The sequence below is a fragment of the Chelonia mydas genome, chromosome 18 (assembly GCF_015237465.2).
Source record: "Chelonia mydas isolate rCheMyd1 chromosome 18, rCheMyd1.pri.v2, whole genome shotgun sequence".
NCBI lineage: Eukaryota > Metazoa > Chordata > Testudines > Cheloniidae > Chelonia > Chelonia mydas.
In genome coordinates, this window is record NC_051258.2 from 9,398,356 (window position 1) to 9,426,195 (window position 27,840).

A 27,840-nucleotide genomic window follows, 5' to 3' on the forward strand; every position below is an offset into this window, starting at 1 on the left:
ATAAAGACCTGATAGAAAATAAGCGTTGACTCTCTTGTGGCTGCAAGAGGTAAGAGCCAGATGGAGGAAAACGGGGCAACTCAGCACAGTCAGTCAGCTGGTAGCCGGAATCAGTGGGTGTATCCAGTAGCTACTGCCCTTCACCGATGCTGACTCTCGTGCCAGGTCCTCCTTAGATCACGAGAGGGGCTAAACACTTCCCCATGGTTGGTCGGCAGCAGTTCTGCTAGGTGAGATGGATGGGGACTTCCCCCTCAGACCTTCCTTATGAGGCTCCAGGCAAGCATGGCCCGCGCTGCCAGAGCAGGGGCGTCAGGTGACTCCTTCTCCCTCCCCAGCGCCACTAATAGAGAAGGGGGCATTTGGCAGAGTTGACTCTAGCCCCATTGCGGGAAGGGGAGAACGGGCAAGCCCCTGAGTCTGTTGGGTGCTCCAGAACGGCAGGGCCCCCCAGCTCTATTTGTGTGGCTCGTGGTGAAGGCTCATCTTGCTTCCCCATCCCAGCAGAGGCAGGAGGAGCTGCGCTAAACCCTTTGTCACTCCCCATCTCACTGCCAGGGGCACAGCCAAATCCAAACGCTGCCGGAACGGGACCCAGGTCTGTCTATTCGACCAGGCTACCACACAGCCTCTTCCTCTCTCTGTTTGCAGGGAAACACCAGGGCTCCTGGAAGGAGAGGAAAAGAACTGACTGGTTGGAAGGGAAATGCAAATGCTGCTCATTGCAAAGAGACATATCGCCAATAGGCACAGACCGATCACCCCCAAGGGATCGCTCGCACAGTAGGGCATTAGCTGCCCATCCATCAGGCTGATTACCAGCAAGGAAAGGCTCCAAGCTGGGCTAAACAGGCTTTCGGGACTTCTGAAACCCAAGGCGAGGCAGCAATTTGCATACTCTGGATGGCAGGGGAGGGTTTTATGCTCTGTGCATGGATTGGTTTTCTGCTAGCTGGCCATAATCTTAGGCAAAACAGATTGATGGGATACATAGGGAGGAGGATAGCTTGGCGGGGATGGGAGTCCCTAGGAATAACTAACGGGGTGTGTCCTCACAGCCCATGGGCTAGGAATATGGCCAACTTCTCAAAAATACCTTCCAAATCAATGCACTGCAATGAAGAAGAGAAAGACTGGCCTTTACCAAGAGATCGGGGCATTCGCCTGCCCCTTTCCCCACCCCTAGCTCAGCTCATCCTCCCCCACGCTGCCTCGCTAGGGGCAGCTGCCCAGGTCCCTGTCGAACCAGCTGTATGGAAGCGCCCGCACATGTGGCTGGCTGTGCATCCTGCCAGGGACGTCGTATTTTTCGCTCCTGGCCTCATCCCGCAAGGCTGAGCGCCAGCTGTCTGTCAACCCGTCTGGCTGACGTCGGCTGGAGCTGCGGGAGCCACCTCCCTGCGTGGCCGTTGCCAAACCTGAGGCCTGCTAACAATGCGCTTCGGGGGGCCTTTCACTCCCCCTGTGCAGAGAGGAAGTACAAACCTCTGCCTGACGTGACTGAAACTGCAGGCCTCACAACACGGCTCAGGCAGGCTGTCAGCGTTGCCTGGGCCCTGTGCAGGCTCCTCTGTACAGAGCTGAATTTCAGTCGTCATTACTGTGTCTTTAAAGCTGCAGCAGGAAGCCAAGCAGGCTGCGGTTGTAAGCAGAAGCTTTAAAGTTGCTTTGTTTTCAAGGCTCCTTGTTCCCTGATAGGGGACACTGGTTCTCCTACTGGGTGATTCTTCATGATGCACTTAGCTAGTTTAACGGCACAGGTGCAGCATTTTCTTCGGTGTACAAACTGGGCGTGTTCCTTTGCCTTTCCTCCAGCTTTCAGCTGGGTCCTCTGTGTCCTTATAGTAATGAGCTGAGGGGAACACTTGAAATCCCTTTCTCCTCTTCTTTACAAGTGTTCAATAAATCGCCCAAAGAAAGGGACATGCTCTGTGAGCGCTTTATATTGCCACATGGGCCTGGCACACAGCACACAGGTTGGAAGTGATATGCCACTGGCCTGTGTATGTCCCCAATAGCTATCAGGTGGGCTGTGAGCATGAGTTGTGCACTAAATAGGATGCACAGGTGTTTCGTGTGAGCACTAATACAGCCAGTGTGGAGGGGAAGTGGCTTCTAAGAGCAAGTGCATTGCAAACTCTCAGCTTGGATCTTCAGCCTTTTCCATATAGGTAAGTTTATAGTGTGATGTCTTGGACTCTGATCATTGCTTCAGTGCCTTTGCCGTCTCCTTGATTCATTTGTCTTTGACAAATGGTAAGGGCCTGAGCATCAGCAATATTTGTGTCTGCATTTGCACATTGGAACACCCTGCCATGCTTAAGGCAACCTGGGTTTTTAAGTATTCTACACAACGGTGGGAAAAAACTCTCCCATCTTTACATTGCTGTCCCTGGTCTCATTAAATTTGGGCTGCCTGTAGGCCTGGATGGATGATCTGGGAAGAAGAGCAGGAAGCATGCTGTGGCTTGAACTCCTTGCAATCGTTCCACAGGGATCTGGGTCTGCTTTACATTTGCAGGTAGGCTCCCCTCTTTTAGTTAAAGGTTCGTTAAGATGATGAGTAGTAATAAAAGTGAGTTCTCAATTACAGGAGGACGAGTCAGAAATGGTGGCTCTGTGATCCTGAGTGATTACAGTGGTGCTTACTCCAGGCATTCAAAAGGTCATGAATCAGAATGCTAAAAGCATGAGATTTACTGAAAAATCAGGAACTTTAGCTGCTTTTCCTTTGCCTTGTGTTGAGCCTTTAAGGGGGCACTCGGGTCACATTTGCAAATTCTTCTGTGAAATCATGTAGGGAGCGTCTAGCCCTTTAAAAAAACATGGACAGCTAAGATTCTTCTCTAATCATGTCAGTCCAGGAGCTGGGACTCTTAAAAAAAAGTACCAGATACCGTAGGAGTGGGCAACACTATGTCATTAAGAAAAAGCTTCAGCACACATTTGCAAAATAAACCATGTGGTTGCATAGAGGGAAATGTGCCGAGTTTAGTATCTGTAAAATTACTGCTTTGGTGTTGGCTTGATCAATGAAAGAGCAGTACTTTCCCCCCTAAAACTAAAGTTTGGTGGCAGTTTCAGGCTAAATGCTAAAGAATACATTACGATCTTTTTAAAAACAGGCTTTGATTCTGTAAATATGCACAGTCTTAATTTGCTTCAGTGGTACTGCTTATGTGAAGGGATAGCTCAGTAGTTTAAGCATTGGCCTGCTAAACCCAGGGTTGTGAGTTCAATCCTTGAGGGGGCCATTTAGGGATCTGGGGCAAAAATTGGGGATTGGTCCTGCTTTGAGCAGGGGGGGTTGGACTAGATGACCTCCTGAGGTCCCTTCCAACCTTGATATTCTATGTGCTTCAAGCTGAACATAGGCATAAATATTTGTAGGACTGTGGTTGGTATAGGTGCAGGTCCTGCATTATCTTTTAGCATGTGAATAGTAACATTGGTTTCAATGACTCCATTTATGGTAGTAAAGTGGAGCATATGTTTAAGTATATTCAGGCCTGGGGCCACAACGTGGAAAATTGTTACCTGTCCTGTATTTGTTCAAAAAACCCGACTGATTTATTTTTGTGACCAATTCCTCCTGCTTTTTTCTTCTATCAAAGGTTCAACAAAAATCATCAGCATTTTGAAATTGAGAAAATATGGCTGGTTTTGTTTGACACATTATTTGCTTTTGTGTTAGTAGTGCAAGGCATGTAGAGTTGGTGTGAATGTGATTAGCTGTTCAGGGAGGTGTTTTTACTGCAAGGGTGTGAATTCCCTGTAACACATCCATAGTGGTTGTCTGGTGCGTTGCATTTGCAGAGCTAAACTAATAAGATATATCCAAGAAAACACCCAGAGCTGTCTGTGAATATAACACTTCTGGGTGCCCTTTAATCAACCTCTCACCTGCGCGAGTGGTGGCAAAATCCACGGGGGAGAGGTGTGGCGGAGATGTATTGCTTGTTATACTAATCCAATCAAGAAACAGAAACAATGCCATATTACCTGACAAATGCATCTCAAATTATTAATTTATTTGACTTCTTCCAATGGGCCCTCATTAGGGTTGCTAACTGTCTAATCACACAAATCCAAACACCCTGGCCCTGCCCCGCCCTACACCTTATCCCAGGCCCCGCCCCACTCACTCCATCCCACCCCCCCATTGCTCTATCTTCCCCCACCCTCACTCACTTTCACTAGGCTGGGGTAGGGAGTTAGGGTGTGGGAGCCAAGGCGTTTGGAGTGTGGGATGGGGCTCAGCCTGGGGCAGGGGTGCAGGAGGGGGTGTGGGGTGCAAGCTCTGGGAGGGAGTTTGGGTGCTGGAGGGGGGCTCAGGGTTGGGGCGAGGGTGCAGGCTGGAGTGTGGGGTGCAGGCTCTGGCCAGAAGGTGCTTACCTGGGGCGGCTCCCGGTCGGCGGCGCAGCGGGGCTAAGGCAGGCTCCCTGGCTGACCTGGCCCTGCGCCACTCCTGGAAGTGGCTGGCACGTCCCTGTAGGACCTGGGGGCGGGCCCTGGGGCCTGCGAGCACCACCCCCACAGCTCCCATTGGCCACAGTTCCCGGCCAATGGGAGCTGTGGAGTCTGTGCTCGGGGCAGGGGCAGCACGTGGAGACACTCTGCCTCCCACCAGGACCGCAGGGATGTGCCGGCCGCTTCTGGGAGTGGCATGGGGCCTTGGCAGGCAGGGAGTCTGCCTTAGCCTCACTGCACCACTAGACTTTTAATGCCTAAAATCTCCCTGTTCGGCTTCAGTGGCTGCGGGGAGATAGAGCCTGATTCCAGGAGACTCCCGGCGAAATCGGGAGGGTTGGCAATCCTAGTTCTCATAAATGAGCTGCAGACTAAGTAGGGTTGCCAACTTTCTAATTGCACAAAACCGAACACCCCTGCCCCTGTTCACTCCATTCCCTGCCCCCCCGCCTCCGTCTCTCACTCTCCCCCACCCTCACTCACTTTCACCGGGCTGGGGTGGGGGGTGAGGGCTCCGGCTGGGGGTGTGGGCTCTGGGGTGGGTCTGGGGATGAGGGGTTTGGGGTACAAGAGAGGGCTGGGGCAGGGTGTTGGGGGAGGTGCGGGGTCTGGGAGGGAGTTTGGCTGCGGGAGGGGAGTCCGGGCTGGGGCAGGGGTGCGGGAACAGGTTTCATGTGCAGGGTCCCAGTGGCACTTACCGTGGCTCCCAGGAAGCAGTCGCCAGGTTCCTGCAGCCCCTAGATGCACTGTCGGCCAGGGAGGCTCCACGCCTTACCCACCCCCTGCAGGTGCCTCCCTGTAGCTCCCATTGGTTGCGGTTCCCGGCCAATGGGAGCTGCGGAGCCGGCCCTCAGGACAGGGGCAGTGCACAGAGCCTCCCTGAACCCAGGGGCCACAGAAACCTGGTGGCGGCTTCTGGGAGCCGCAGGGAGCCTGCCTTTGCCCCAGGTCCCCGCTGTGCTGCCGACTGGACTTTTAATAGCCCGGTAGGCGGCGTCGACCGGAGTTGCCAGGGTCCCTTTTCAACTGGACGTTCCGGTTGAAAACCAGATGCCTGGCAATCCTAGGACTAAGAATTATTCAGAGAGTCGGAATGCCACTTGAGTCCTACTTAAGTGGTGTGTAGACCTGGTCTTAGATCTCTGCAGGGTGAATTTCACCTAGAGTACTGGGCATTTAATTCTAAAGAGCAGATTAGGATTTGAGAGAATCTCAAGGTGCTCGCAGGCAATTCGCAAAAAGGCTAAATTCACGGAATGAGTTACTGCTAAATAGTCCTCCGAGTGCTTCTGCATTCTGACCGGGTTTCTATCAGAGCCAGTTACAGTCTCATAGTCACTAAAGCACAGCTGTGGGAAGATGTATTTATCTATCTGGGATGCCTTTGTATTTTGTTGCCTCTGGGACTAGAAACTAAAAGCACCATTTGCCTGATCCTGCAAACACTTACACTTTGACTTCAGTGGGTCTACTTACATGACGGGGGGAGGGATAGCTCAGTGGTTTGAGCATTGGCCTGCTAAACCCAGGGTTGTGAGTTCAATCCTTGAGGGGGCCATTTAGAGATTTGGGGCAAAAATTGGGGATTGGCCCTGCTTTGAGCAGGGGGTTAGACTAGATGACCTCCTGAGGTCCCTTCCAATCCTGATATTCTATGACCACTACCAACTCAGAAAATATATCCATGGATTTTTAGGGGGGGAGGGATAGCTCAGTGGTTTGAGCTTTGGCCTGCAAAACCCAGGGTTGTGAGTTCAATCCTTGAGGGGGCCATTTAGGGATCTAGGGCAAAAATTGGGGATTGGTCCTGCTTTGAGCAGGGAGTTGGACTAGATGATCTCCTGAGATCCCTTCCAACCCTGATAGTCTATGACTGAAGTTAAACATGCGTGTACAGCACTGATCCCATGTTGTCATCCATACGGGCAGACTATCGAACCTGCATGGAGCCCCATCTGCTCACTCAGGTCAAAATGCAGGATCAGGGCATACGCTTTTTCAGGATCAGGGCCTAAAATACCACACACACAGGAAGCTATTGTACAGTATTTCTGGTCTACCCCAAATAGGAGGGGTAAGCAGAGTGAGGAGAAATTTTTATACGCAAGGGGCTTTTGGGTAAGTGCAGATAAACCACAGAACTTTCCAGTGCTTCAGTGAGGCTGAGGTTTGTTCACAGCAACCACCAGTCCAGATAAACTTTCTGCTGACAGATGTGGTGATTTTTAGTCAGTTAGAGGCACCAAAAGTGATGACACCCGGCGATATGTTAGCTTTTAGTCACTTCTTCCTCATTTTTTAAACTCTCTTCTGAGCAATGTGATTGCCAGAATAATCTCCAGCTGATAAAACTTCATACAGATTTCCTCTTAGTCTGTGATCAAAGTGATTAAACTCTAGAAATAACAATATTGCGTCCTACTGACACCACCTTACCAGGGCGTTACGTGCAAAAATGCCCTGATAGACGGTAATTTATCTGTTAACAAGCTTTTAAAACGCAAATGTTCTACTGCTATTTTAATGCTTTGTACTATCATAAAAGAAGGTCTTTATTTCTGCTTTCCATCAAGTCCCAAAAGCCAGTGGCCTGTAATCATGACTGCATTACATCCCTGGAGATGCAAAGGCAAGGAAATGCACAGGTGCAATAAACGTTTTCTTAAGACACAAAATATATGCTTGAGTGCCCTAGTGAGATTCGTGGCTGTCTGGGTAGATGATGCTGGGGGGGCGGGGGGGTGTCAGCTCAGCGGTATGGCACCAAGCCATGTCTCAGGTTTTTCTATAGCACTCATCACCGTAGTATCTGAGCTCTGTAACTATCACCAAAGGGCCACAGACTGAATTGAATTGAGCATCCTGATTAGGAATAAGAACGGCCCCACTGGGTCAGACCAAAGGTCCATCTAGCCTAGTGTCCTGTCTTCCGACAGTGGCCAAGGCCAGGTGCCCCAGAGGGAATGAACAGAGCGGGTCATCATCAAGTGATTCATCTCCTGTCGCCCATTCCCAGCTTCTGAAACATTACTATAAACCGGAGACAGAACTTAACCCCACAGGTAGGAGCTTGGATCCAAACTTCAGGCTGGGGTGTTTGGATCGCTGGTCTGACTTGGGTTTGGAGCCCTCTTTATCTTTGAAGCAGCCATAAAGTGCACTCCTATCCTCTACAGCATATACTTATAGCTGGCTTTAGCCCACCACTATTGACTTCCTGACAGTGCTAGGGGTGGTGCAAGCCGACCCCTGCCCCCTGCCCTGGGCTCAGTAGCAGTGCATGGTAGAATTCCCCACTCCACACTGTCCAGTAGGTTTAGAAGTTGAGCAGACCTTACGCATGCATGGGCATGTTAGTATACAGCGACTCTAAGTCCAGGCAAGCAGCTTTCCTTACTAGCAGTCGTATAGCTGGGAGGTGAGGAAGTTCAGGATGGTGAAGGGGAAATAACAGCCTTATGGTCAAAGTAGGGAATTGAAAATAGGAATTCTGGATTCTGACTCTTGGCTCAGATGCTCACTTGGGTCAGGCATGTCACTTTGCTGTGCCTCAGTTTCCCCACCTGAAAAATGTGGAAATACCACTTATCTACTTCCAAGGCACGAGACTTAATTCATTCATGTCTGTGCCACACGTTGCTGCCCAGAGGTGAAAGGTGCACAGTCTATGGCCTTGGTTTTTAAAACCTGCCCTTCCTTTGTGCACCTGCAATTTCAATGGCAAATAGCTTCAGGCACGTTTGTTTAGGAGCACAAATGAAAGCAGGTAGATAGTTAACTCCCTGAATGCTCCTGGGTCTGAGACTCTTCCATGTCTTACCCACAAAACTGCTCCCACAATTACATCTGGGCTCAAAACGTTGAGCCCATAAAGGAAGGTCAGATAAAGGCCCCATTTACAACTCCAGTCTAACAATGCATTGGCTCACTAGCATCGCCATGTGCCCCATATGTCAGACCTGACCCGCTGTATCCCAGCTAGCTAGTTCTGAGGTCCCCGAAAGGCTCAGAAGCTGCCAGTTCTCCTGAACTCTACGAACTAGCATGATGCCTGCGTGAGATGGTCCTATGTCTGCTGGGGGAAAATGCCAAACTCCTCTGCACAGAGACGTGGTTCACACGAGCTCTGCAGCAGAGAATTCCTTAGGAACCCCAGGATCAGTAAAAAAGGCCACAGTAATCACCGCTCCATTACTCCATCACTGACTGCAGTATGCCAAGGGGAGTGATGCTGTGGAGAACAGCCCCTTGGTGTGAAAAGGGGACAAAGCAGCATTGTAGGAGTTTAGATTTTGACTGCATTAGGAAGCACAATATACTTATAGGTGAGGGACATAGGGGTGCTGCTGCACCCCCTGGCTTGAAGTGATTTCCATCATATACAGGGTTTACAGTTTGGTTCAATGGCTCTCAGCACCCCCAAATTGTTCAAGCAATCCAATACAAATTGTTCCAGCACCCCTGGATATACTGCCTGGGGACACAACAGAAGGCAAATCTGGGGGTACTGCACTACATTAGCCAAACGTCGTCCCTTATGGCGCTAGGATGAAACTTGAGTCCATTGTCTTGTTTGTTTGTTATCAACAATGCTGTGTTAAATGTGAATAGGTGCTAGAAGTGAGGAAGGGTTGTAATAAAAGAGCAGCCGATGTGCATTATGGCTAATAATACCAGGAAAACGGGGATGAAAAAAGTGGGGAGAATTTCCTCCATAATGCCATTGCAGCTGCCCATGCCAGCCACTTGATCCAGAATTTCTGTTGGAGTGAAATGCGCCCCTATGCAGAGGACCGTGACAAACGGCACACAGTCTTTAAGGCTCACTTACTCCTCAAACCAGCGTCTAAGTGGGACTTGAGTGGTGCAGGGGCTAATGTTTGCCATGTAAGTAAAGAACCACGTATGGGAAGATTCCACATGTTCCGTGCTGATCTTGCTTACGCTGGTGTGTAGCTGATGGCAGAAAAGGCCCGGTGTGAGCTGCTCAGGTGTGGAAAATGGGGATATTTCTTGGTCCGATCATGGTGGTTTTGCTGCGTAAATGGGGATTGGATAGACACACACTGTAAAGCTGGCCAGATCTCAATAGTACATTAAGACTTTGTTGCAGAGCTAAATGCTCAGGCTTGTTGTGAGATTAGCAAGGTGTTTTCTTTTTTCTTTCCATCTTGTGTGCATGAGGCTTACTTTTTGACACATGAGTCCACAGGCCCAGTATTGTCGATCGAGGGTAGGATGGACAAACCAAAAACCCTAGGAAAAGCGGCTTTTGTAAAACCAGAATGAAAATGTACCAGCCAGGTACTTGTCTACTCTTTAACAGGATGATGATGAGGAGGGAAGAGAGAGTGCCATTTTACTCTTCAAAACAAAGTCCTGGCCCCAGATGAGTTAGCTAGGAGAATTTTGAAGGGCTTAGGACAGGTCAGCTATTAAAATAACCCAAACAAATTCTTGAACGTGTTTCCTAGAGTGATAAAGATGCTTGGGTCTGGCTGAGCTGGGTTCATCACCAGGCAATGGAGGAAGGATAAAGGTGACTTTATGTCACCATTGCGACCCCTGGACCCTGGGGACTGATCCAGTGTCAAGTGAACATTAGAGCAGCCCAAAGGCTGCTCTAACTTATGTCTGGTTGCTCATGGTGCCAAGTGGCCATTGTGGCAGCTCATGAGGGCAGAGGCACCTCAGATCAGGGCCCCTGGTGCTCAGGGATGCTGATGCTATGTCCATCCATATTCATGTTTTCTAAAAACACATTAACAACAAAATGTAACGTATTCCCCTGGATCAACTGCTTCCAAATAACGCTTTGTTTTCAGATAAAGTGTTTTAAAAGATGCAGACAAATGCGAGTCAAATTACAGGCATGTTTGGTGTTGAGAAGCAAGGTGAGCACAGCAGCTTGATCATTCACTCCTTGTATCAAACCATCCCAGACCTCCCTCACCCTCTTTCTCCTTTTCTCTTCTTGTCTTTACCTGGAAGCTGGCTGCAGGATAACTGTGTGGGCAAGATCTAGGAGAAACAAAGTTCCATCCAGCATTGCTTTCGCACCCAGCCCTTGTCTTACTGTAGGATGTTCTCTCTTTCACCCTCTGCGCTTGTTTACAGTGGAACAATTCCACTGGAGTCAGCAGTGGCGGTGTGCTAGATTTACCAGGGGAAGTAGGAGGCAATATTGATCCAGTTCTTTATGATCAATGGGTTACTTGAGCTGCTAACTCGTGCCCAGCTAGCGCAATGGTTTTCATCTGCATGTCCACTAAGAACTGATCGCTAAAGATGACGTGACAGGCACTTTAACAAAGCCCAGCCAAACTTGGGGTCTGGTAAAAATGAACAAGAAAGGGGATCGCTGACCAATCTGAATGGCAGATCCAGTCCATCCCACCAGGGACCAGTGCCAGGATTATTCCTCGCAATGGGCCAGTCCCTCAGCTGGTATAAATTGGCGTAGGTCCAGTGAAATCAGCAGACCTATGCTGATTAAAACAGCCAAGGTTCAGGCTCAATGTGTTTCCAAATTCTTAGTCCAGTGTAGTTTTAAATGTCCCCAGACGTGGGTCTTCCACATTCTAATCAATCAATCTTGCTAACAGGATGTTTTCCCCATAATCAGCCTCGTTTCCCTTTTCTTGGTTTCATCTCATTACTTCCCCATGCACCATGCTAAACAATTCCTCTCCCTTTTTGCTGCGTATGTAATGATGCCCTTGGCTGGATCATCAGGCAGGGCTGAACACAGGACCTCAGCATCTAAAAGCAGGATCTGCTACTGCTTGAACTAAAGGAGCAGGTGCATTAGCCAAGAGGCAGTAGATGTATACTTGATTCAACCATGAGAGGGATACAGAGAGCCACACCGGTTGTGTGGGTTACATTGATCCCTTTCAGGTGACTGTCTTGTCCCCTGTAAAAAGAAAAGGATTACTTGTGGCTTGTAGAATCCAAGACCTAAGAGAAATCTCTCTGCCCTGACATTGTGTCACATGTTGATATGGATCAGGAAGCACCCGAAACGGAATAGTTTTGGTGTTTGAGTTTGCTGACCTGCCGTTGGTTACCCTTGTCTTCAGCCGGTGGTTATGCAGCTGTGGGGCAGGTTTCATGACCATCAGCTCTGTCAGGCCTCCCGGCTGCATTTTGCGCATCTCTGACTAGCACTGCACAGGGCAGCATCGGGCATGGGGCCAAATACGCAGAAGGGTGTGAGTAATGCAAACCCTTACTTGAAACCAGCTTATCGTGTAGGATTCCACTGGCCGAGCACGGTGCTCCCATGCTTTAGGCAAATGCTCATGCCCTTCTGCAGAAGGGTGGTTTCCCATCCAGGATCTTCCGAGTGTTGCTTTTGCAGGCAGTGCCGCTGTTGCTCCTTGCATCTTACAAAATCAAGTAGCTCTAGGGATGGCACAAATTGCAGCTCTTCATCCAAGGCTGCTACCTTAGACGATCAATGCACTCTCTGTTCAGTTGCTTTCATTGATATTTAAGTCCTTTTCCATTCCAAAAGCCACAGCATGTCCCAGGTTGTGTCCATTGCTCAAGGTCATTACCACGGCGGGGTTAGTTTCTTGAGCAACTAACGTGGGCTCACTTGTGGAGCTGTAAAAACAACAAGCGTTTGGTACTAACGCGTTTGTGATTCAGTTTGACGCAGGTTCCTTTGCTAGTAGACATGGATCTAATCCAGATCCAAAGTTCAAGAGACATTGGATATTCTGGGCTTTAGTTTACTCTGTTGTAGAGATGGAGGCAACAATTAACTTCAGATCAGTGGATTGCACTTGGACACCAGGATGTCAAAGGTGTTAAAAATACCATGAGAGACAAGACTAGACAGATGGTCCAGTCCTGAATCTGAACAGCACCAGAGTTTGGATGTTAAATCAGGCCCATCTTTACATATGGTTGTTTTTAATTACACTGCCTGCATGATTTCATAGGGGAAGAAGGCACCATACAGTTTAGATCATGCCGCAGCCATACACATGGTATTGGTTTGCTGTGTACTTCTAGTAATGCTGCCTATCCCCTCAGAGGGTATTGCCTTCAAGAGCTGCATTTGACAACGTCATTATTAGTCATGGGATCCTACTGGCCTCGCTAGCTGAGGTCCCAGGAGCAGCTCTGTTATGGCCTTGCACACCCTTGTGCCAGCAGGTCTACAGGCCTATCACATCAGAGCGCGCTGAGCTCCATCCTGGTGTGGCCTGGGATCAGCCCATGTTCCTCAGTGTCCAAATACTCTCCGTAGCATCACATGACTTAGTGCCGCAATCCGGGGCGCTGGTGTAAAGGATTCTTTGCTGGTAACCCGTGGAAAAGCTGGGGCAATATTACAACTGTCAATCACTGTTAACTCTCTGATGAATTCTTGAGATCTCTCCACCTTTCATTTCAGCAGGGGGAGTCTGACTCCCATCAGCATGTGCCAAAGGTTTGGGGGTAGGCCTTGCTTTTAATTGACCTTTCCAGGTCTAAGAACATCCACTCTGTACTGAAATCTCTGCACTGGCCTAGTTGCTTAATGCATATGGTAGGTTTTGACACCATAAGGCAACTAACTATACATTGTACAGAGTATTTTTGCAAACTCTACCATGGGGTTATATACTACAATTGGAGAGACGCATAACTGCTGGAGAAGAATGAAATAAAGTGGTATAGACAAGGAGAAAAATGTCTCCTTGGCCAAGATGTGAAATAAAACAGAATCAATGAGGTGGAGGGTGGAGCTGGGTGAATAATGGATTTTTTTGGTTCAGTGGCAATTTTGAAAAATAAATTTAAAAATATTTGGGTCAAATTGCAAACAATTTTCAAACTTTTCAGTGAATCGAGAGTTGGGAAAAATAATTTTTGGCTGAAATAAAACATTTTATTTGACCTGAAATGTTTAGATTTTGAGCATTTCTTTATACATTTTTAATTTTTTTTTATAAAGAAAATTAAAGAAACTTTCAAAACAAAAAGTCCAATCAAATCAAGAAGTCAAAGTTTCACTGAAAAAAATGTTGAAACAAAATATGATTTTTTTTAAATGTTTTTTTCCCCCTGACTGAAACAATTAGGTGAAATCAACACAAATTGGTTTCAGTGTCACCAAATCTGCCTTTTTTCAGAGAAAATAAAGATGTAGGTTGAAATATTTCACCCAACTCTAGTGGAAAGATTTAGGAAAGCTGTTAGAAGAGCTACAGAGAAGAATATTCTTGCACCAGCAGTGGTCAGATTGCAGGGAGGGCTACACAGGAGACCAGTACAAGATGAGTGGATGGAGCAAACAGGGAAGGCAAGAGATAGACGGTGCGACAGGTAGGCTGGAGCAAGCCGATGTGGGTTTTAAAAAGAAAGGGCCAGATTCACAGCTGGTGTGTATTGGTATAACTCCACTGTTTTCCATAGAGAGAGGCCAAAATACACCAGCTAAGGATCTGCTATGAAGAGGCTAGATTTAAACTGGATCCTGAAGTGAGGGAGGAGCTAATGGGGTTGGCTGAGAATACAGCTGCTGTAGCTGTGTTTCCTTGTACGTGTGTGAAGAGGTTGGGAGAGGAATTTGGCCAGGGATGCAGTCTATGAAAAATTTTAAATCAAAATGGGGGTCCTCGGGTTGCTAAAGTTTGAGAACCACTGCCATAGTGCGTAGGTCTCTAAAGGTTTCAGTTGGCAGACTACTAGGCAAGGCTCACAGAGTTTAAGGCCTGAAGGGACTATCATGATCATCTTGTCTGATCTTCTGGACCACTCTTTGGACCTCTATTCCCTCCCAGAGCCAAATGCAGGATGGTTCCTTTCAGTATTTTATCTAGTGCTTTAACTAGTCTAGTTTTAAATAGACCAGACAGTGGAAATCCCACATCTTTTCTTGGCCCTGTAGATCTCACTGTCAGAATGTTTCCTCTGATATTCAACCTCAAGTTACCCCTTTCTTGATTTCATCCCATTCCCCTGAGTTAGACCTCCTTGCACCTCCCCAAATACCTCCTCCCTCCTTGATGTTTCTCTCCCTCCTTCAGGTATTTTTAGATTGTTTTCTTGCTCTCCCAGACCTTGCTTAGCCAAGGTGGGGTTGTTGAGCTTTCCAGGTTTTTGCCCATAAATCATCTCTCTAGTTTCCTAGTCATGATGCGCTAGATTGTGGACCCTGGTGAGCATTTACTCAGGTCAGTTGACCCACTCGCGCCATTTGTCCGAGTAAATGTTCATCCACCTGCGTACGGCTTGTGCAGCTCTTCTGCAATTTGATGGCTGCCACAGACAGTTTCACAAGGCAGGGCCCCAGGGGGAATTCCTAGGCACCACACTGGTCAGTATATGACTCCTGTGCTGAGACCTTCAATGTCACACATGTGCCGGGTGTGAAATTGACTATGTCGTGTCAATTGCAAGAAAGAGCCCAGGGGGCCTGACAATTGAATAGCTTAAAATAATTATCTGACCAATATTTTATTCACGCTCCCTGTCTCCAGGTAATTCCACTTGCACTCAGTGATACACTCTCATTTTTTACTCCTGCATACTCAGAGAGACCCAGTGTAATCGCAATCAATCACACAGCATATTCACTCCATTTTAGACAGCGTGACACCCTGCTTTCCTACTTGGGCATACATTTTTATTAAGTCATTATTGATTAGCATCTCTCTTTTCCAGCTAACTAGGCCACTGTACACTCCTTAGCCAATATAGGGGATCACGCCCAGCAGACAGATCTCTGGGGAAGCAGGAGGGAAAAAAATATTAGACACAGTCCTAGAATTTAGCATGATGGTTTCACCACGGGATTTAAAAACAGAGCACACAGGCTACTGCTGGGATTAACTGAATGCAAATTCTGGGCTCAAGTTGGAAAACAGCTGCTGAAATTCAGAGGTTTATCCTGAGTCTGAAAAATTAGGGAGGCACTCTCACAAGAATGGGGCTTTTCCTCCTTGTGAGATTTCGGGAGTTTCCAGCAGGGAACAGGTGTTTGAAAATGTCAACCAGTTTGTTTCTATTCCTCTTCCTACTTGTCAGGGTTGGGGACTGGAGTTTGTGCTCTCCAAATTTTTTCGACGGTCAGGATTGTACATTCTAGGGATCCTGACAATTCATACCACAATTATTTGCAAAGGGGGATGGCCACACATACGAACAAGTTCAACTCTGTAGGACAGGAATCTTTGTGAAACAGAGAGCTGCATTAGCAAAGGGGTATACAAACGCACCCAGCTGTAGCATTGGCTTGTACGTCCCCTCGGTAACAGAATGCAAACTGCTGGTTGGTTGAGAGAAATACCTGCAGCTCAGCTTTGTCCTTGCTCTGCGGTTGCATTTTATTGCTCCGCAGTTTGCATGAGGGCTACATGTCGGGCACCCTTGACTCATAAGAACCATTTGATCACATAGTTTGCACAAAGGGGGTTGTAGCCTCCGCATTAGGAATCGGCAGGTAGCTCCCATCAACGCTTCTGGGACTATGCTGCACAGGGATCAAGGAAGGCCGATGCAGAGAGGGCTGTAGTGAATAAAATAGAAGCTGTTGCTGTATCTTCTGCTTTCCCTTTCCAGCAACGCAAGACAGCGAAATGACGACATTAACCGCCAGCTGCTGGCCCGTGCATCCAGCATTACACTTACTCTTAAAGCACATTGCCTGTGAGCTCTTAGCTTGCATAACCATCCTACGAGTGAATGGGGGTCTGCAGGGGTGTGTATGCTCTGGGGCCTGGTTGGGTGATATTGGGATCTACCAGAATAAAGATAGATATTACCCTATCTGAGATGTCAGTAAAAAGTCTCTTTAAAACGCTATAGTACATGCTTTCATTGAATGTTCATTAAATTTTTTTTCAACTAAGAGGGGTGGGTTTGGTTTGGGTTTTTTGGTGGGATTTAAACAGTCCCCTGCAGTTTGTCATCACAATGTTGTTCTCGTGCGTGTCGGAGGACAACTGTAATAACCAGACCGGTCTAGTTTCATTGTCTAAACCTGAGTGAAAAGCAAAGAGGGAAATCACCACCACCAAGAGCAAGAACTAAATTACTCCAGCAGTCTGAGCACTAGCCTGGGACCCAGGAACTCTTGGCACATTCATAGATCCCAAGGCCAGAAGGGACCATTGTGATGGTCTAGTCTGATCTCTAGTATAACACAGGCCAGAGAATGTCCCCCAAACAATTCCTAGAGCAGAGCTTTCAGACAAATATCCAGTCTTGATTTTAAAATTGTGTGATGGAGACTCCACCACAACCCTGGGCAACTTGTTCCAATGGGTCAATATTTGCATGATCAAATATGTACACCTTATTTCCAGCCTGAAGTTTTCTAGCTTCAGCTTCCAGCCAATTGACCATGTTATACCTGCCTCAGATAGATTGAAAAGCCCATTATTAAATAGTGGTTCCCATGTAAGTACTTGTAGACTGTAATAGTCACCCCTTAATCTTCTCTTTAAGCTAAGTAGATTCACTATAAGGCAAACTTTCTTATCCTTTAATCATTCTTTTGGCTCTTCTCTGAAACCTCTCCCATTTATCAACAATACTTCTTGAATTGTGGACACTAGAACTGGACACAGGATTTCAGCAGCACTTGCACCAGTGCCAAATACAGACATAAAATAATCTTTCTATTCCTACTCAAGACTCCACTGTTTACGCCTCCAAGGACCACATTAGCCCTTTTTGCCAAACTGGGAGCTCACGTTCAGTTGATTATCCACCATGACCCCCAAATCTTTTTCAGAGTCTCTGCTTCTCAGCATGGAGTCCCCCAGCCTGCAAGCAAGGGCGACTTTCTTTGTTCCTGGATGTATATACTTACTTGTAGCATAATGAAAACGCATATTTGCTTGCGCCCAGTTTACTGAGTGATCCAGACTGCTCTGACTCAGTGACCTGTCCTCTTCATTATTTACCACTCCCGCAATTTTTGTGCCATCTGCAAACTTTTAAAATATTGGCACAGAATTAGCTTTCTTCCAGTTTTTTGGAACTTCCCTGTGTTCCGAGACTTATTGAAAATCAAAATTAACAGTCCAGCATGCTCCTCAGACAGCTCTTTTAAAACTCTTGGGTGCAAATTAAATGGACTTGCTGGTTTAAAAATGTCTAACTTTAGTAGCAGCTGTTCAACATCCTCGTACTATATTAGTGGAATAGAAAGAGTGTTTAGAGTGGTATTATATGATATGACTACATCTGATTTTTTCCAAATACAGGACAGAAATATTTATAAAACACTTCTACCTTTTCTGCATTACTATTGATAATTCTTCCATTTCCATCTAGTAATGTACCAATACCACTATTAGGATTCTTTTTGTTCCTAATATACTTAAAACACCTCCTGATTATCCTTAAGTCTGCTAGTCCTTCAGTTCCCTTATCAATTTTCTACAGTTCCTAGCTTCTGAATTATATTCATTACTATCAACATACCTTTTCTTCCCCCTGCCTTCACTTCCCCTCTAAAAAAAAAACCAAAAAAACACAACCTGGTTTAAACTAAGACAGCCTCTTTCCTCAATTGTTGGACTTTGGCTTTTTGGGCAACTAGTAAAGCATTCTTAAACAATTCCCAATCCTCATTCACATTTTTCTGATTAAATTCATCCTCCCCCCCCCCCCCTTCATTTGGCTCATAATTGTTTTCAGCTTTGTGAAATTGGCCGCTTTAAAACACCAAATATAAGTATTACTGGTCTGGACTTTTTTTTCTGTTTGTACATTAAGTTACCATTATCTTTTAGTTCTGTGATCAGTTCTTCTTATCTGTCAAGATTAGGTCTAGAAATAGAATTCCCCCAGGTTGGCTGCAGCACTTTGTGAGTTAGGAAATGATAGTCTATAATGTTTAGAAATTCCAAGGATGTTTTAGTACTGGCAACATTAGACCTCCAGCATGTATTCCTCAAATTTATGTCCCCCATGATCACTCAGCTTTCCCCCCCACACACACACATTGTAGACAGGTGCGTAAGGAGCCGTTATCCTGTGCCCTAATGTGATTTGGTGGTCTGCAGCAGATTCCAACTAACACTCCAGTCTTGTGCTTTATCTGCTAGGACATTGATCCAGAAGCATTCAAGATCATTTTCTTTTGTGTTGTCAGTAGCTCAGAAAAGGGTGATGCCATTTTTTGATGTACAGTGCCCCTCCCCCGCCCCTTTCGCCCACTCAGTCCTTCCTAAATAGGTTATAACCATTGATTTTAACATTCCAATTATGTGAATCATCCCACCACGTTTCAGTAATACCAACTAGATTGAATTTATGCTCATAAATGAGCCATTCCAATTCCTCTTGTTTGTTACCTAGGAGACTAGCATTGGTTTATATGCAATTAAAAGTTCTTCTCTTTATGTTCTTTGGTTCCTTGATTAATTTTGTTCTCAAGGTCTTGAATCTTTTCTGTGTCTTCACTCTTTTTACCCTCTCCTTTTGTTATTAGTTTAACCCCCTCCACAGTACTCTAGCCAGCCTGTCCTCAAGGAGATTTGGTCCCCTGCTACCGAGGTGGAGGCTATCCAAATTATTCAGTTCTCTCCCCCACAAAAGACGGTGGATCAATGTTCCACAAAACCCAAACCCTCCACCTTACACCGCTTACCTAACCAGTGGTTCACTTCCAGAATCTTCTGCCTTTGGTTGTCTTTTGCTTGTGGGACAGGAAGGCTCTCCAAAATCATTTGGACATTCTTCTGCTTCAGCATGCTTCCAAGTTCTCTGAAGTGATGTTATCTGTGAGCTATCCCTTGACGCGCTATTGTTACTGTTGACATGAACTATCACCAATGGACCCTGACCTGTTCTCTTCAGAAGGCTATTCAATCTTAGAGTGACATCTTGTGTCTTGGCTCTGGGAAGACAGCATCCTGTCCTGTTGTCCACTTGTCCCTTGCAGAACGCTCTTTCAATTCTTCTGAGTATTGAATCCCCAACAAGGATCATCTGTCTTCCTTAGATGGTTGGAGAACTCATTGTGGGCAAGCCTGCTTTTCTTACAGGTTGGGCTGAGCTGCCATCCATAGGTGTGTCCCATATATCTCTCCATTCCCATAGACCAACTGGATCTTGAGAGGTATCTTCTACAGTTTCCACATTGAGGAACTAGTGTCAATTGGAAACTTCTAGCTGTGTGGAATTCCTCCTGGTCCTCTTCTCTCTGGTGGCCACAGGCTGCCCATCTTCATCTGTCTCCACTGGTAAAGAATGCTGAGGTGATTTCTTGTGTCTGATGGTTAGGAACTGCCAGGCCTCCTCTCTGACTCCTTGATAGCCAGCTCCTTGCTTCCTTGAGCCTGGCTGTCCAGAAACTTCTCCGCTACTCTGATTCTGAGTAGTGTCTTGAATCCAAGAAACTTTTCCTCGAGCACAGCAACCAACTTGCACTTCATGCACCAGAAGTCCCTTCTGGCTTCAGCTAGGAAAGAAAACATGGCACCTCTGTTGCAGGTCACCACCACTGTTCCATCACTGGCCATCCTGAAATCGCACATAGCACTGAACCCAGAAGGAAAACCTCACACTCCCTCTCTCATCTCCCCCCGAAACTCTGTTAGTTGCCTCTGATCATGGCTCTCAAGTTCACCTGGTAAGTGACTTAATACCAAGTCTCCTGCTTAGCTCAGCTCAGCTCCACCCGACACCACTAGGGTGCGATGAACCTGTCAGAGACTTCAGATGGCAGGGCTGGTCAAAGCTCCAAAGGGCAGAGCCTTATAAGGCACTAAACAGACCCCTCTAAGCTGCTTACTTAGGGGCCCATGGTCACTACACAGCCTGGGCCCAGAGAACAGCCGACCCACAGACGGATCAAATGCACCACTCCCCAAGTCCCACTACCTTCAAGCACCGAGTCCACCTCTGTGTCCTCCAAAATGCTCCTGTTAGCGGCCTGTCGTGGTTCTCGAGTTCGCCTAGCAAGTGTCTCGAATGGCCTTGAGCAAACTGCTCCGGTGCCTCTGTTTCTCTCTAGGAGGATTACTGTTGCCTAACTTAGCTCACAGGCAGATTTTAATGTAATGGTTGCAAAGCACTGTATGGATTTATGAACCCCCCCCCTACGGTGATATTAAAAACAGTGGTAAGGAATATTTTAAATGTGAAACCTATCATCGTGCCCCCCCTTTCGTTGCAGGCTGTTGTCTCTCTCTCTTTAAGCAGGATGGGCTGGCCTTCCTGTATAGTTTTCTAATGAATGATCAGGCCAGATCCACCAGTGGTGTAAATCAGTGCAGCTCCATTGAAGTCAAGGGGCCAGATCCCCAGCAGGTGTTAATTAGTGCAGCTTCCCTGAAGTTGGTGGTGCTATGGAGTTGTAGGCTAGTTGAAGAGCTGGCCATTATATTCAGAATTGGGTTTGGACACAAAGGGTGACGCTGGTTTGGACACACAGGGTCTGGGATAATTGCTAATAATCAGGGTTTATGCAAAGGATTGGGTATTTATAAACAAGCAGGGAGCCTGGTAGGGTAGCTAGTATTGCACTGGTGGCATGTCTTGCAGTGTTCTCCGCAGACACGAGAATAAAAAGGCGAATGTCTCCCACCACTTAAGTTAACTTCAATCAGGAGGCAAGTTAAATGAGACCATTCTAAAGCGTGAAACACCCAATAGAGCAACAACTGACCTTCCTGAGCAGTGTGGTTTCTGTATTATTTCTCTAAACTATTGGTTGCTTGTTTTTACACTTTGCTGCAGTTCATTTGTATGGCAGGTGGTTGTGTATATTTATAGGTGGGACAGGAGGAGGCAGAGCTCCTAGGTTCTATTCCCATCTTTGCCAGGCAAGATACTGCACCCTTGTGCCTCAGTTTCCCCATCTGCCTCATGGGGATGTTGTGAAGCGTAGTGGTTTGTAAAGTGCTCTTAGAGCTTTAAAGAAGAGGTCCTAGGGACTGGCAAAAGAATGATTATGCTCTCTGACATGCTTGTCTGTTACAGAAATATAGCCAGAAGGATGGCCCTTGCAAGACCTGGGTTCAAGTCCTAGCTCCCCCACAGCCTTCCTGTGTGACCTGAGGCAAGTCACTTAGACTCAGGCCCTCAAAGGTGTTTAGGTGCCCAACTCCCATTGAGAATCTGTGCCTCAGTTTCCCCTCTGTGCAATGGGGAGACTAGCAGATTTTATAGTAATGGGGGCGCTCTCTTTAACTTACACACTACACTTGTGTCACTAATGTGTTTCTGTCTAAACAGGAGAAACGGAAGATGGGAAGGCTGGAGGACCACCGATCAGAGGGCAGGACTGTGTGAGAGATGCCTAGCTGAATGATCCTGGTAAGCACTTCTCTCCCCATACAGGAGGGGGAATAAACTATACTGGTATAACTGCATCCACGTTACAGCTTGTATCACTATTTCAGCAAAAAAACAACAACCCCAAAGCCAAAAACCCAAAACATCCCGTAACCGAGCTCGATATACCGGTACAAAAACGCTCTGTAGCCTCAGCCTTAGACTCTGACTCCGCCAGCAGCTGTGGTTCTGAATAAACAAGCCTCCTTTAAGCCGATAGCATCACAGGCGAATTAATCCTCTCTGTAAGCAGTTATCAGAAAGGGATAACTCCCATGGAAGGAGGAAGTGGAGTCACTCCTGTCTCTCCTCTGTGCAGGGAAAGTAGAGACCTTGATGTCCCAATTCCATGGTCCCTGCACAGGTCTGACTCTGCAGTGCAGGCCTGACTGTAACAGCACCGGCTCTTCCAGACACCGATAATCCTACTGGATTGTGTCAAATATAAGCAGCCTGAAGTTCCAGCAACTGGGGGACAAGAATCATCATTGGATACGTTCTTAGCTTCTCGAGAATTGCACCACTTGGCACTCGAGAGAGCCCATGTTTCCCCATGAAGAGGCCCTGGCTTTCTGCCCTCCTGCGTTTTGTTTCCATATTCTTCTCAGAACGGCGCCATGACTTACCGGCTGGTGCCTCTGGGATCACTGCTCCTGATGCATTTTGCACTGGTCATGAAATTCCAACTGCCACCTTGAAAGCCTTACACACCAACGTTGGAGACCGCTTCCTTCACCTCCCAGTTTTCTAGTCTATTAAACCTTTTCCTAGATTCTCGATGCCAGTTCCAACTCTAAAAGCCACTGCCCTATACTGATTGGGAGATAAGCCTGAGACAAAACCCCTGGTTCAAAGATCCTTAGATTTTAGAATAGTTTGGCCCCACGTCCAAACTTTACAGCTGGCCCTGTACGGGGCCAAACGCAACCCCCAGGTCTAAACATTCCTGAGCCATGGGAAAGCTCAGATCCCAGAGTCAGCATCACTGTTGGACTCTCTCAAGAGACTGGTCTGGCTTCTGTTCTTCACCAAGTGGGTGTTTTTCAAGCATTGTTTGGGATTTGCAGCTTTCTCTGCTGCTCCAAATTGAGCTGCCCTAGGTAAGGATTTCCTAGGTCTCCTCTACTAAAGCTAGGTTACGTGCCTGCTGCTATTTCACACATTTCTGAGTGCTACAGTATTCAACACATTCAAAGCCAGCCCAAGTCAAGTTCCCTCTGAAGTGAAAGATGGTCAGGTTTTCTGTAATGCTCTCCCTTTCCTCCCACTCCTCCTCTTTTCTTCTGCAGTTTTCACTATGATTTTTTTTCTCCACTTAAATCTCCATTTCCCTCTTCTCCACTCATTCCCCGATGGCCCCGCGTTCTCCCCTTTAAGTTCCCCTCCCTTCTCTCCCCTCCCACCCCCACCACATGGTGGCATTCTACAAGAGGGCAGGGGGCAGACAGAGCCATTCTGTTGCCTTGTCCTCCCAGTAGTGGGGCTGGAGTGAGGTCCGGTGAGGAGGACGCTAGCCTGGGATAAATACATTTGACAGAGAGGTGCTCTGCTACGTGATAATAGGAGCCATATACCTTTAGAATGAGGGGCAGTGGGTGAATTTGGCCGAACAGTTTGGCCTCATTACTCACTCTATCTTGGGTTGCGAAAGAACATTTTTTAACATTGTTCTTTCACTGGTTTTGATTTTTCTTTGGATTTTGCTCCATACGGAGGATGAAACTAGACCAGTCAGTTTCAGCTGCTGTTTCCAGACAATTTTCGCTTTTTAGCGAACCCTGCCGTGTTTGGGTTGGGAGCACCGCAGGGGGAATGTTCAGGTCCACCCAAACCTTGGGGTTGAAATGAAAAAGAAAAAGGGGGAAGCATTTCAATTTCACGCAGGTTTTGTGAAAGTCAGTTCAGTCCTCAGTGGCCGTACTTGATAGCAGCTATAGAATCCAGCACATGATGGGGAGAAGGTGATGGTGATTCCCAGTTAGGGCAGCCTACAAACTATAGCCTCATTAGGGGGTGGGCTGTGAATTGGGGTGTGTCTAGTCCCCAAGGTCAGCTGACATTCACACGGCCATGAGCAGCAAATACTAGCTCATTGATTTTTGGGTCTGCATGTTTTTCCTGCTCAGAGGATAAGCAAGGCAGACTTAAGGGCATGTCCTCCTATTCGAATCCTTTCCTGGCCAGGGCTTCTTGCCGCCAAAGACCCAATGGGCAGAGTCTCTGCTCCCTTCACCTTGCTGTCTTGTCTGGGGAATGACTGGGCTTTAAATATATCTTTTTTTCAATGGCAAGTCATGAACGGAGATATTTCCCCCCCCCTTTCTTTTGTTAAGGTGGACACAGCCACAAGGGCTGGAAAATAATGGACAGCAGAGGAGAGTTTTTAAGAGGACATGAAAGTTATTCTCTATAGGCCTCGATTCTCTCCCCCCTGAAGGCCGTTCTTGGAATCTACCTCAAAAATGCCAGTCACTGGATTCCACAGCTGCAATAGCTTCTGTGTGTTGAGTCAAGTTTCTGAAACTTCGTATCCTTCCTAACCGGCTGGAAAGAAATCGCTCTATTAGACAAACTCTGGTTCTGAGGGAATGAACAAATAGAGCTTCAGCTACCCTGCTGGCATGTGGTGTAAATACTTAATTTGTGTTACAGTATGTGACAATACATATGATCCGATTTAATCACCTGGACTAGCCAAGGATCCAGGCCTAGCAAACAACTTAGAAACCATTAAATCACATAGAATTCATTCATACTTTAAAATAAGCTTTATTTTTTTTTTTTAATATTTTTATATTTGCATCCATGCCTTCAAGGACTCTTCCCCACTCATGTGGGAAAAGTTAAATCTAATGTTACCCATAATTCATATGCTATTAATTGTAGTTTTCTTTTAAATAAATCATCCTCTTAGTAACTTTTTTAGAATTATTTCCTAATTTAGAAAAGCTGAAATGAAAAGGAAACTACTAAAATAACCAGGAGTTTTGCTTGCTTGTTTTTAAATTATAACACACAAGAGGGGGAAAAATGTATAAAGATGGTCCTCTGCAGAGAAGGATGCCACAGGGTTGTTCTCCCCCACCCTGGTTTGGGACAGATCCCCATTGCAAAGCAGTGCAGGTATTTAAAGCTGCTTTCCCTAACCCGCTGTGGTTTCTCCAGATCGTTGTTAGAAGGAAATGTAACATGGGGGTATTTTGTGTTTTAATTTCATAATTAAAGACCAAATATCCCTTTCAAACAGGGTGCACGTATTGGAATTAAAAAAATACACAATAATATTTTATTAAATAATCTTAAAGTTAAGAGCGTAAAATTGTATTGTAAGCATTAAAGCACGATGCACTGTATTTTGTAGTAACCAGATAGCCGTGCATGTTAGTGGAAAGAAAAAAAAAAATCACAGATTTTGAAGAGAGCCTAATGGATTTAGGAGCACAAGTCCCCAGTAAAAAGCATGGGCTTTGTGCTTATAAATCTTTTAGGTGCACTGGCAAAAGTCTCTGCCCCCCTAATAAACTAAAATTTAGAAGAGAATGAACAGACATGGTTTCAGAAGCAACTGCATCAAATTACCTGATCTTTCCAAAATGGACATTTGTTTGCCTGTGAAGCAGAATTAGAAGGAAACAATGCCCCACACTAAGGGCTGAAGAGATGCAACTGCCAGCTTTTCTTACCTGGGGGCACCAACGCTATTAGACTGCTCCACTGTGGGATGAATGACAGGAGTAGCCCAGACCCAGACCAGTGTTCTTACAGACAAAATAAATATTCCTGGCCTGAGTTAAGAGCATTGGATACAGAACAGTTTTCCAGTGTTCCCCAAGTGTCTGATCGAACGCTGTAGCCTGATATTTACAGTCAGACTCACTCCCAACTTTACTCTGGAGTCTTAGGTTCCCATTCAACAAAGCACAACTTTAAGCAGGTGTTTAAACCACATTGAAATCAATGGGACTTAAGTACTTTCCTGCAAAGAGATGGATTGCTGAATCAGGGCCTTGGTTCCTTAAGACACGCTTTATCCCCCTTTCTTATTAATAACCCAAATGAATCCAGTATATAGGAAAAGCCGAAGACATGAGGCAAAAACTAATTGTATGTTTCTGTGGACAGAAAATACAATCAAAGAAAAGGTCAGTGCTTCCTTCCAAACCCACGCAGTACTGAAAAGGCCGGTCTGCTTTGCAGTCTAACATTTTCCTCCACATTATTCCATAATAAATATCTCTGTTGCTCTTTTCCAATATGCTGAGCATTTTTTTTATAGTTTTAGATAAAGATATCTGTAAATATCTGACCTGGTTATACTTCCTATATAGCAATCTGGCTCCCCGATCCTGCTGTCTGGATTGACTGCGGGATAGGGGAACGTACACCATGTTAGCACGAGAGACAGAAATGCAACAGAAATTCATTTGGAAAAAAACCCACCAAGACAAATAGAAAAATGGATTCTCTCAGCTTCTACCCAATCCTACCCTAGCTTTGCAGGCAGCAGTTTAATAGAACAGTTCGGTATAAACACACCCTCCCATCCCCATCCAAACCATTGTGGAAAAATATAAATTCCAATCTGTATGCAATAATTTAGTTAGAATAGCTCTTCTGGATTTGCGCAAATAAATTAAACTAAACAATCAAAGGAAAGTTAAACCATCATTCCAGGCTGGCAGGCATTAAGAAGAGAACAGTGTTGCCTCCTGAGATTTTGGCCAGGAAGACGTCACACTGAGTGAGATTTTAAGGTCTTTCTGGACAGGCAGAGCCTAACGGTTTTTGTAACTCAGGTGCACCCTGTGAATAGGATACTGTCCCCTCCAACCCCCAACTTTTAGAACATATCAGATACAGAATGCACCAACATGAGGGGCTCAAGAAAACAGCGGTTTTTGGACAAGAGACGTCACAAGCACAAAGTGCACAATATTGTTGTTATTTACAAGTACACAGCAGTCCTTCAAGTTTCAAGTTTCATTAAGAAGAAAAAAATAAAAATCAAAAACCAAAAGAAACCAAACAAAAAAGAGAAACAAAACGAGAGGATTACAACACAACTGCATCGCTCCAAAGACAACAGTTAACAGAGTCACACACAGGCTTTGTTTGTAGTACGTACATCAGTTACAGAAGTGGCGACGCAGAGGGAAAAGGCTCACTTCCTTTTTTAGTTAGATGCATCCGTGCACACACAACCACACACCCACGCACGCACACCGGCAGCAGAGGAAGGAGGCGAGCTACCAGCTTGGGGAGGGGAAGGGTCACCAGTCTGCGTCTTCCTCTATGTAATAATCGGGAGCAGTACCATCAAAGAGGCCCGGGTCTAGGGATTTCCGCTGCTTCCCTCTGGCAAATACCCTGGAGATGGAACCAAACCCCATCTTCTCTTTCTTCTTTTTTCGTTTTTGGTCTTCGAGGTCCTCTAGAGACTGCAAAGCGGAGGGAGAAGAAAGAAGGGGAAATAACATGAGTGTCGACAATAAACAGCCTGGGGAGAGAAGGTGCTTAGATGCTGAGGTGGGGCAGGAACCATATGAGGGAAAGGAGACGATCCAGAGACTCCATGGAGGCCACTGGGGACTGCTATAGCTATTGGTTTTATGTGGAAAGTGCCCAGATGCTATGGTGATGAGCAGCCGGCTAAAACGCCAAGATGGGTCGCTTTCAAAAATCTCCATCTAAGAGACTGGGAAATACAGACATCCAAATTCCTTTGGGGGCTTTAAATATCTCAGCCTTGATAACTAGGACAGGGGGATGGTCCAGGCCTTCTGGAGAATGCCTACACAATCAGCAAAAGTGCTCAAGCTGGAGCTCCCGTAATGTAAATGAGAAGGAGCTGCTGGCGGGGGCCCTCAATTCTGGAATTTGCTCCCCACCCTCGGGTCCACAAGAGCCCGGAGTTGTTGCTCTTCCAGACAAGCTGGTAAGGAGCCTGTGGGTTGAGGTGGAGATGTTTATGGGCTGTTCCTGGCCTATCTATGTTGTAATTTTTCACTTACAGGTTAGGCACCCTGAGCAGAGGGTAGGTGCCTATTGGTGTATTTTAAAATGTGAAGAAATTAA

General features: G+C 46.5%; 1 protein-coding gene and 1 long non-coding RNA gene across 12 annotated transcripts in view; one reads left to right on the top strand and one right to left on the bottom strand.

The window, feature by feature from the left end:
- The window catches only part of KAZN (kazrin, periplakin interacting protein), a 721,176-nt gene that overhangs the window by 26,824 nt on the left and 666,512 nt on the right, over positions 1–27,840 (bottom strand). For 8 of the 10 annotated variants that reach the window (XM_037881298.2, XM_037881299.2, XM_037881300.2 and 5 more), the window contains one exon: positions 27,080–27,203. In XM_037881298.2, the coding sequence (XP_037737226.1) occupies positions 27,080–27,203 (124 nt within the window). Of the gene's footprint in view, positions 1–24,518; positions 27,204–27,840 lie in introns of those variants that run through there. The other 2 variants (XM_043531935.1, XM_043531936.1) reach the window with 1 other exon arrangement.
- LOC122463295 lies at positions 1,480–25,023 on the top strand. Of its 2 annotated transcripts, none has more exons than XR_006286501.1 (4): positions 1,480–2,171; positions 2,423–2,521; positions 21,667–21,747; positions 22,085–22,232. It is a non-coding gene; the product is annotated as an uncharacterized LOC122463295 (long non-coding RNA). The 2 variants fall into 2 exon arrangements; XR_006286502.1 differs by lacking the exon at positions 22,085–22,232 and adding an exon at positions 24,203–25,023 and having other exon boundaries at positions 1,942–2,171.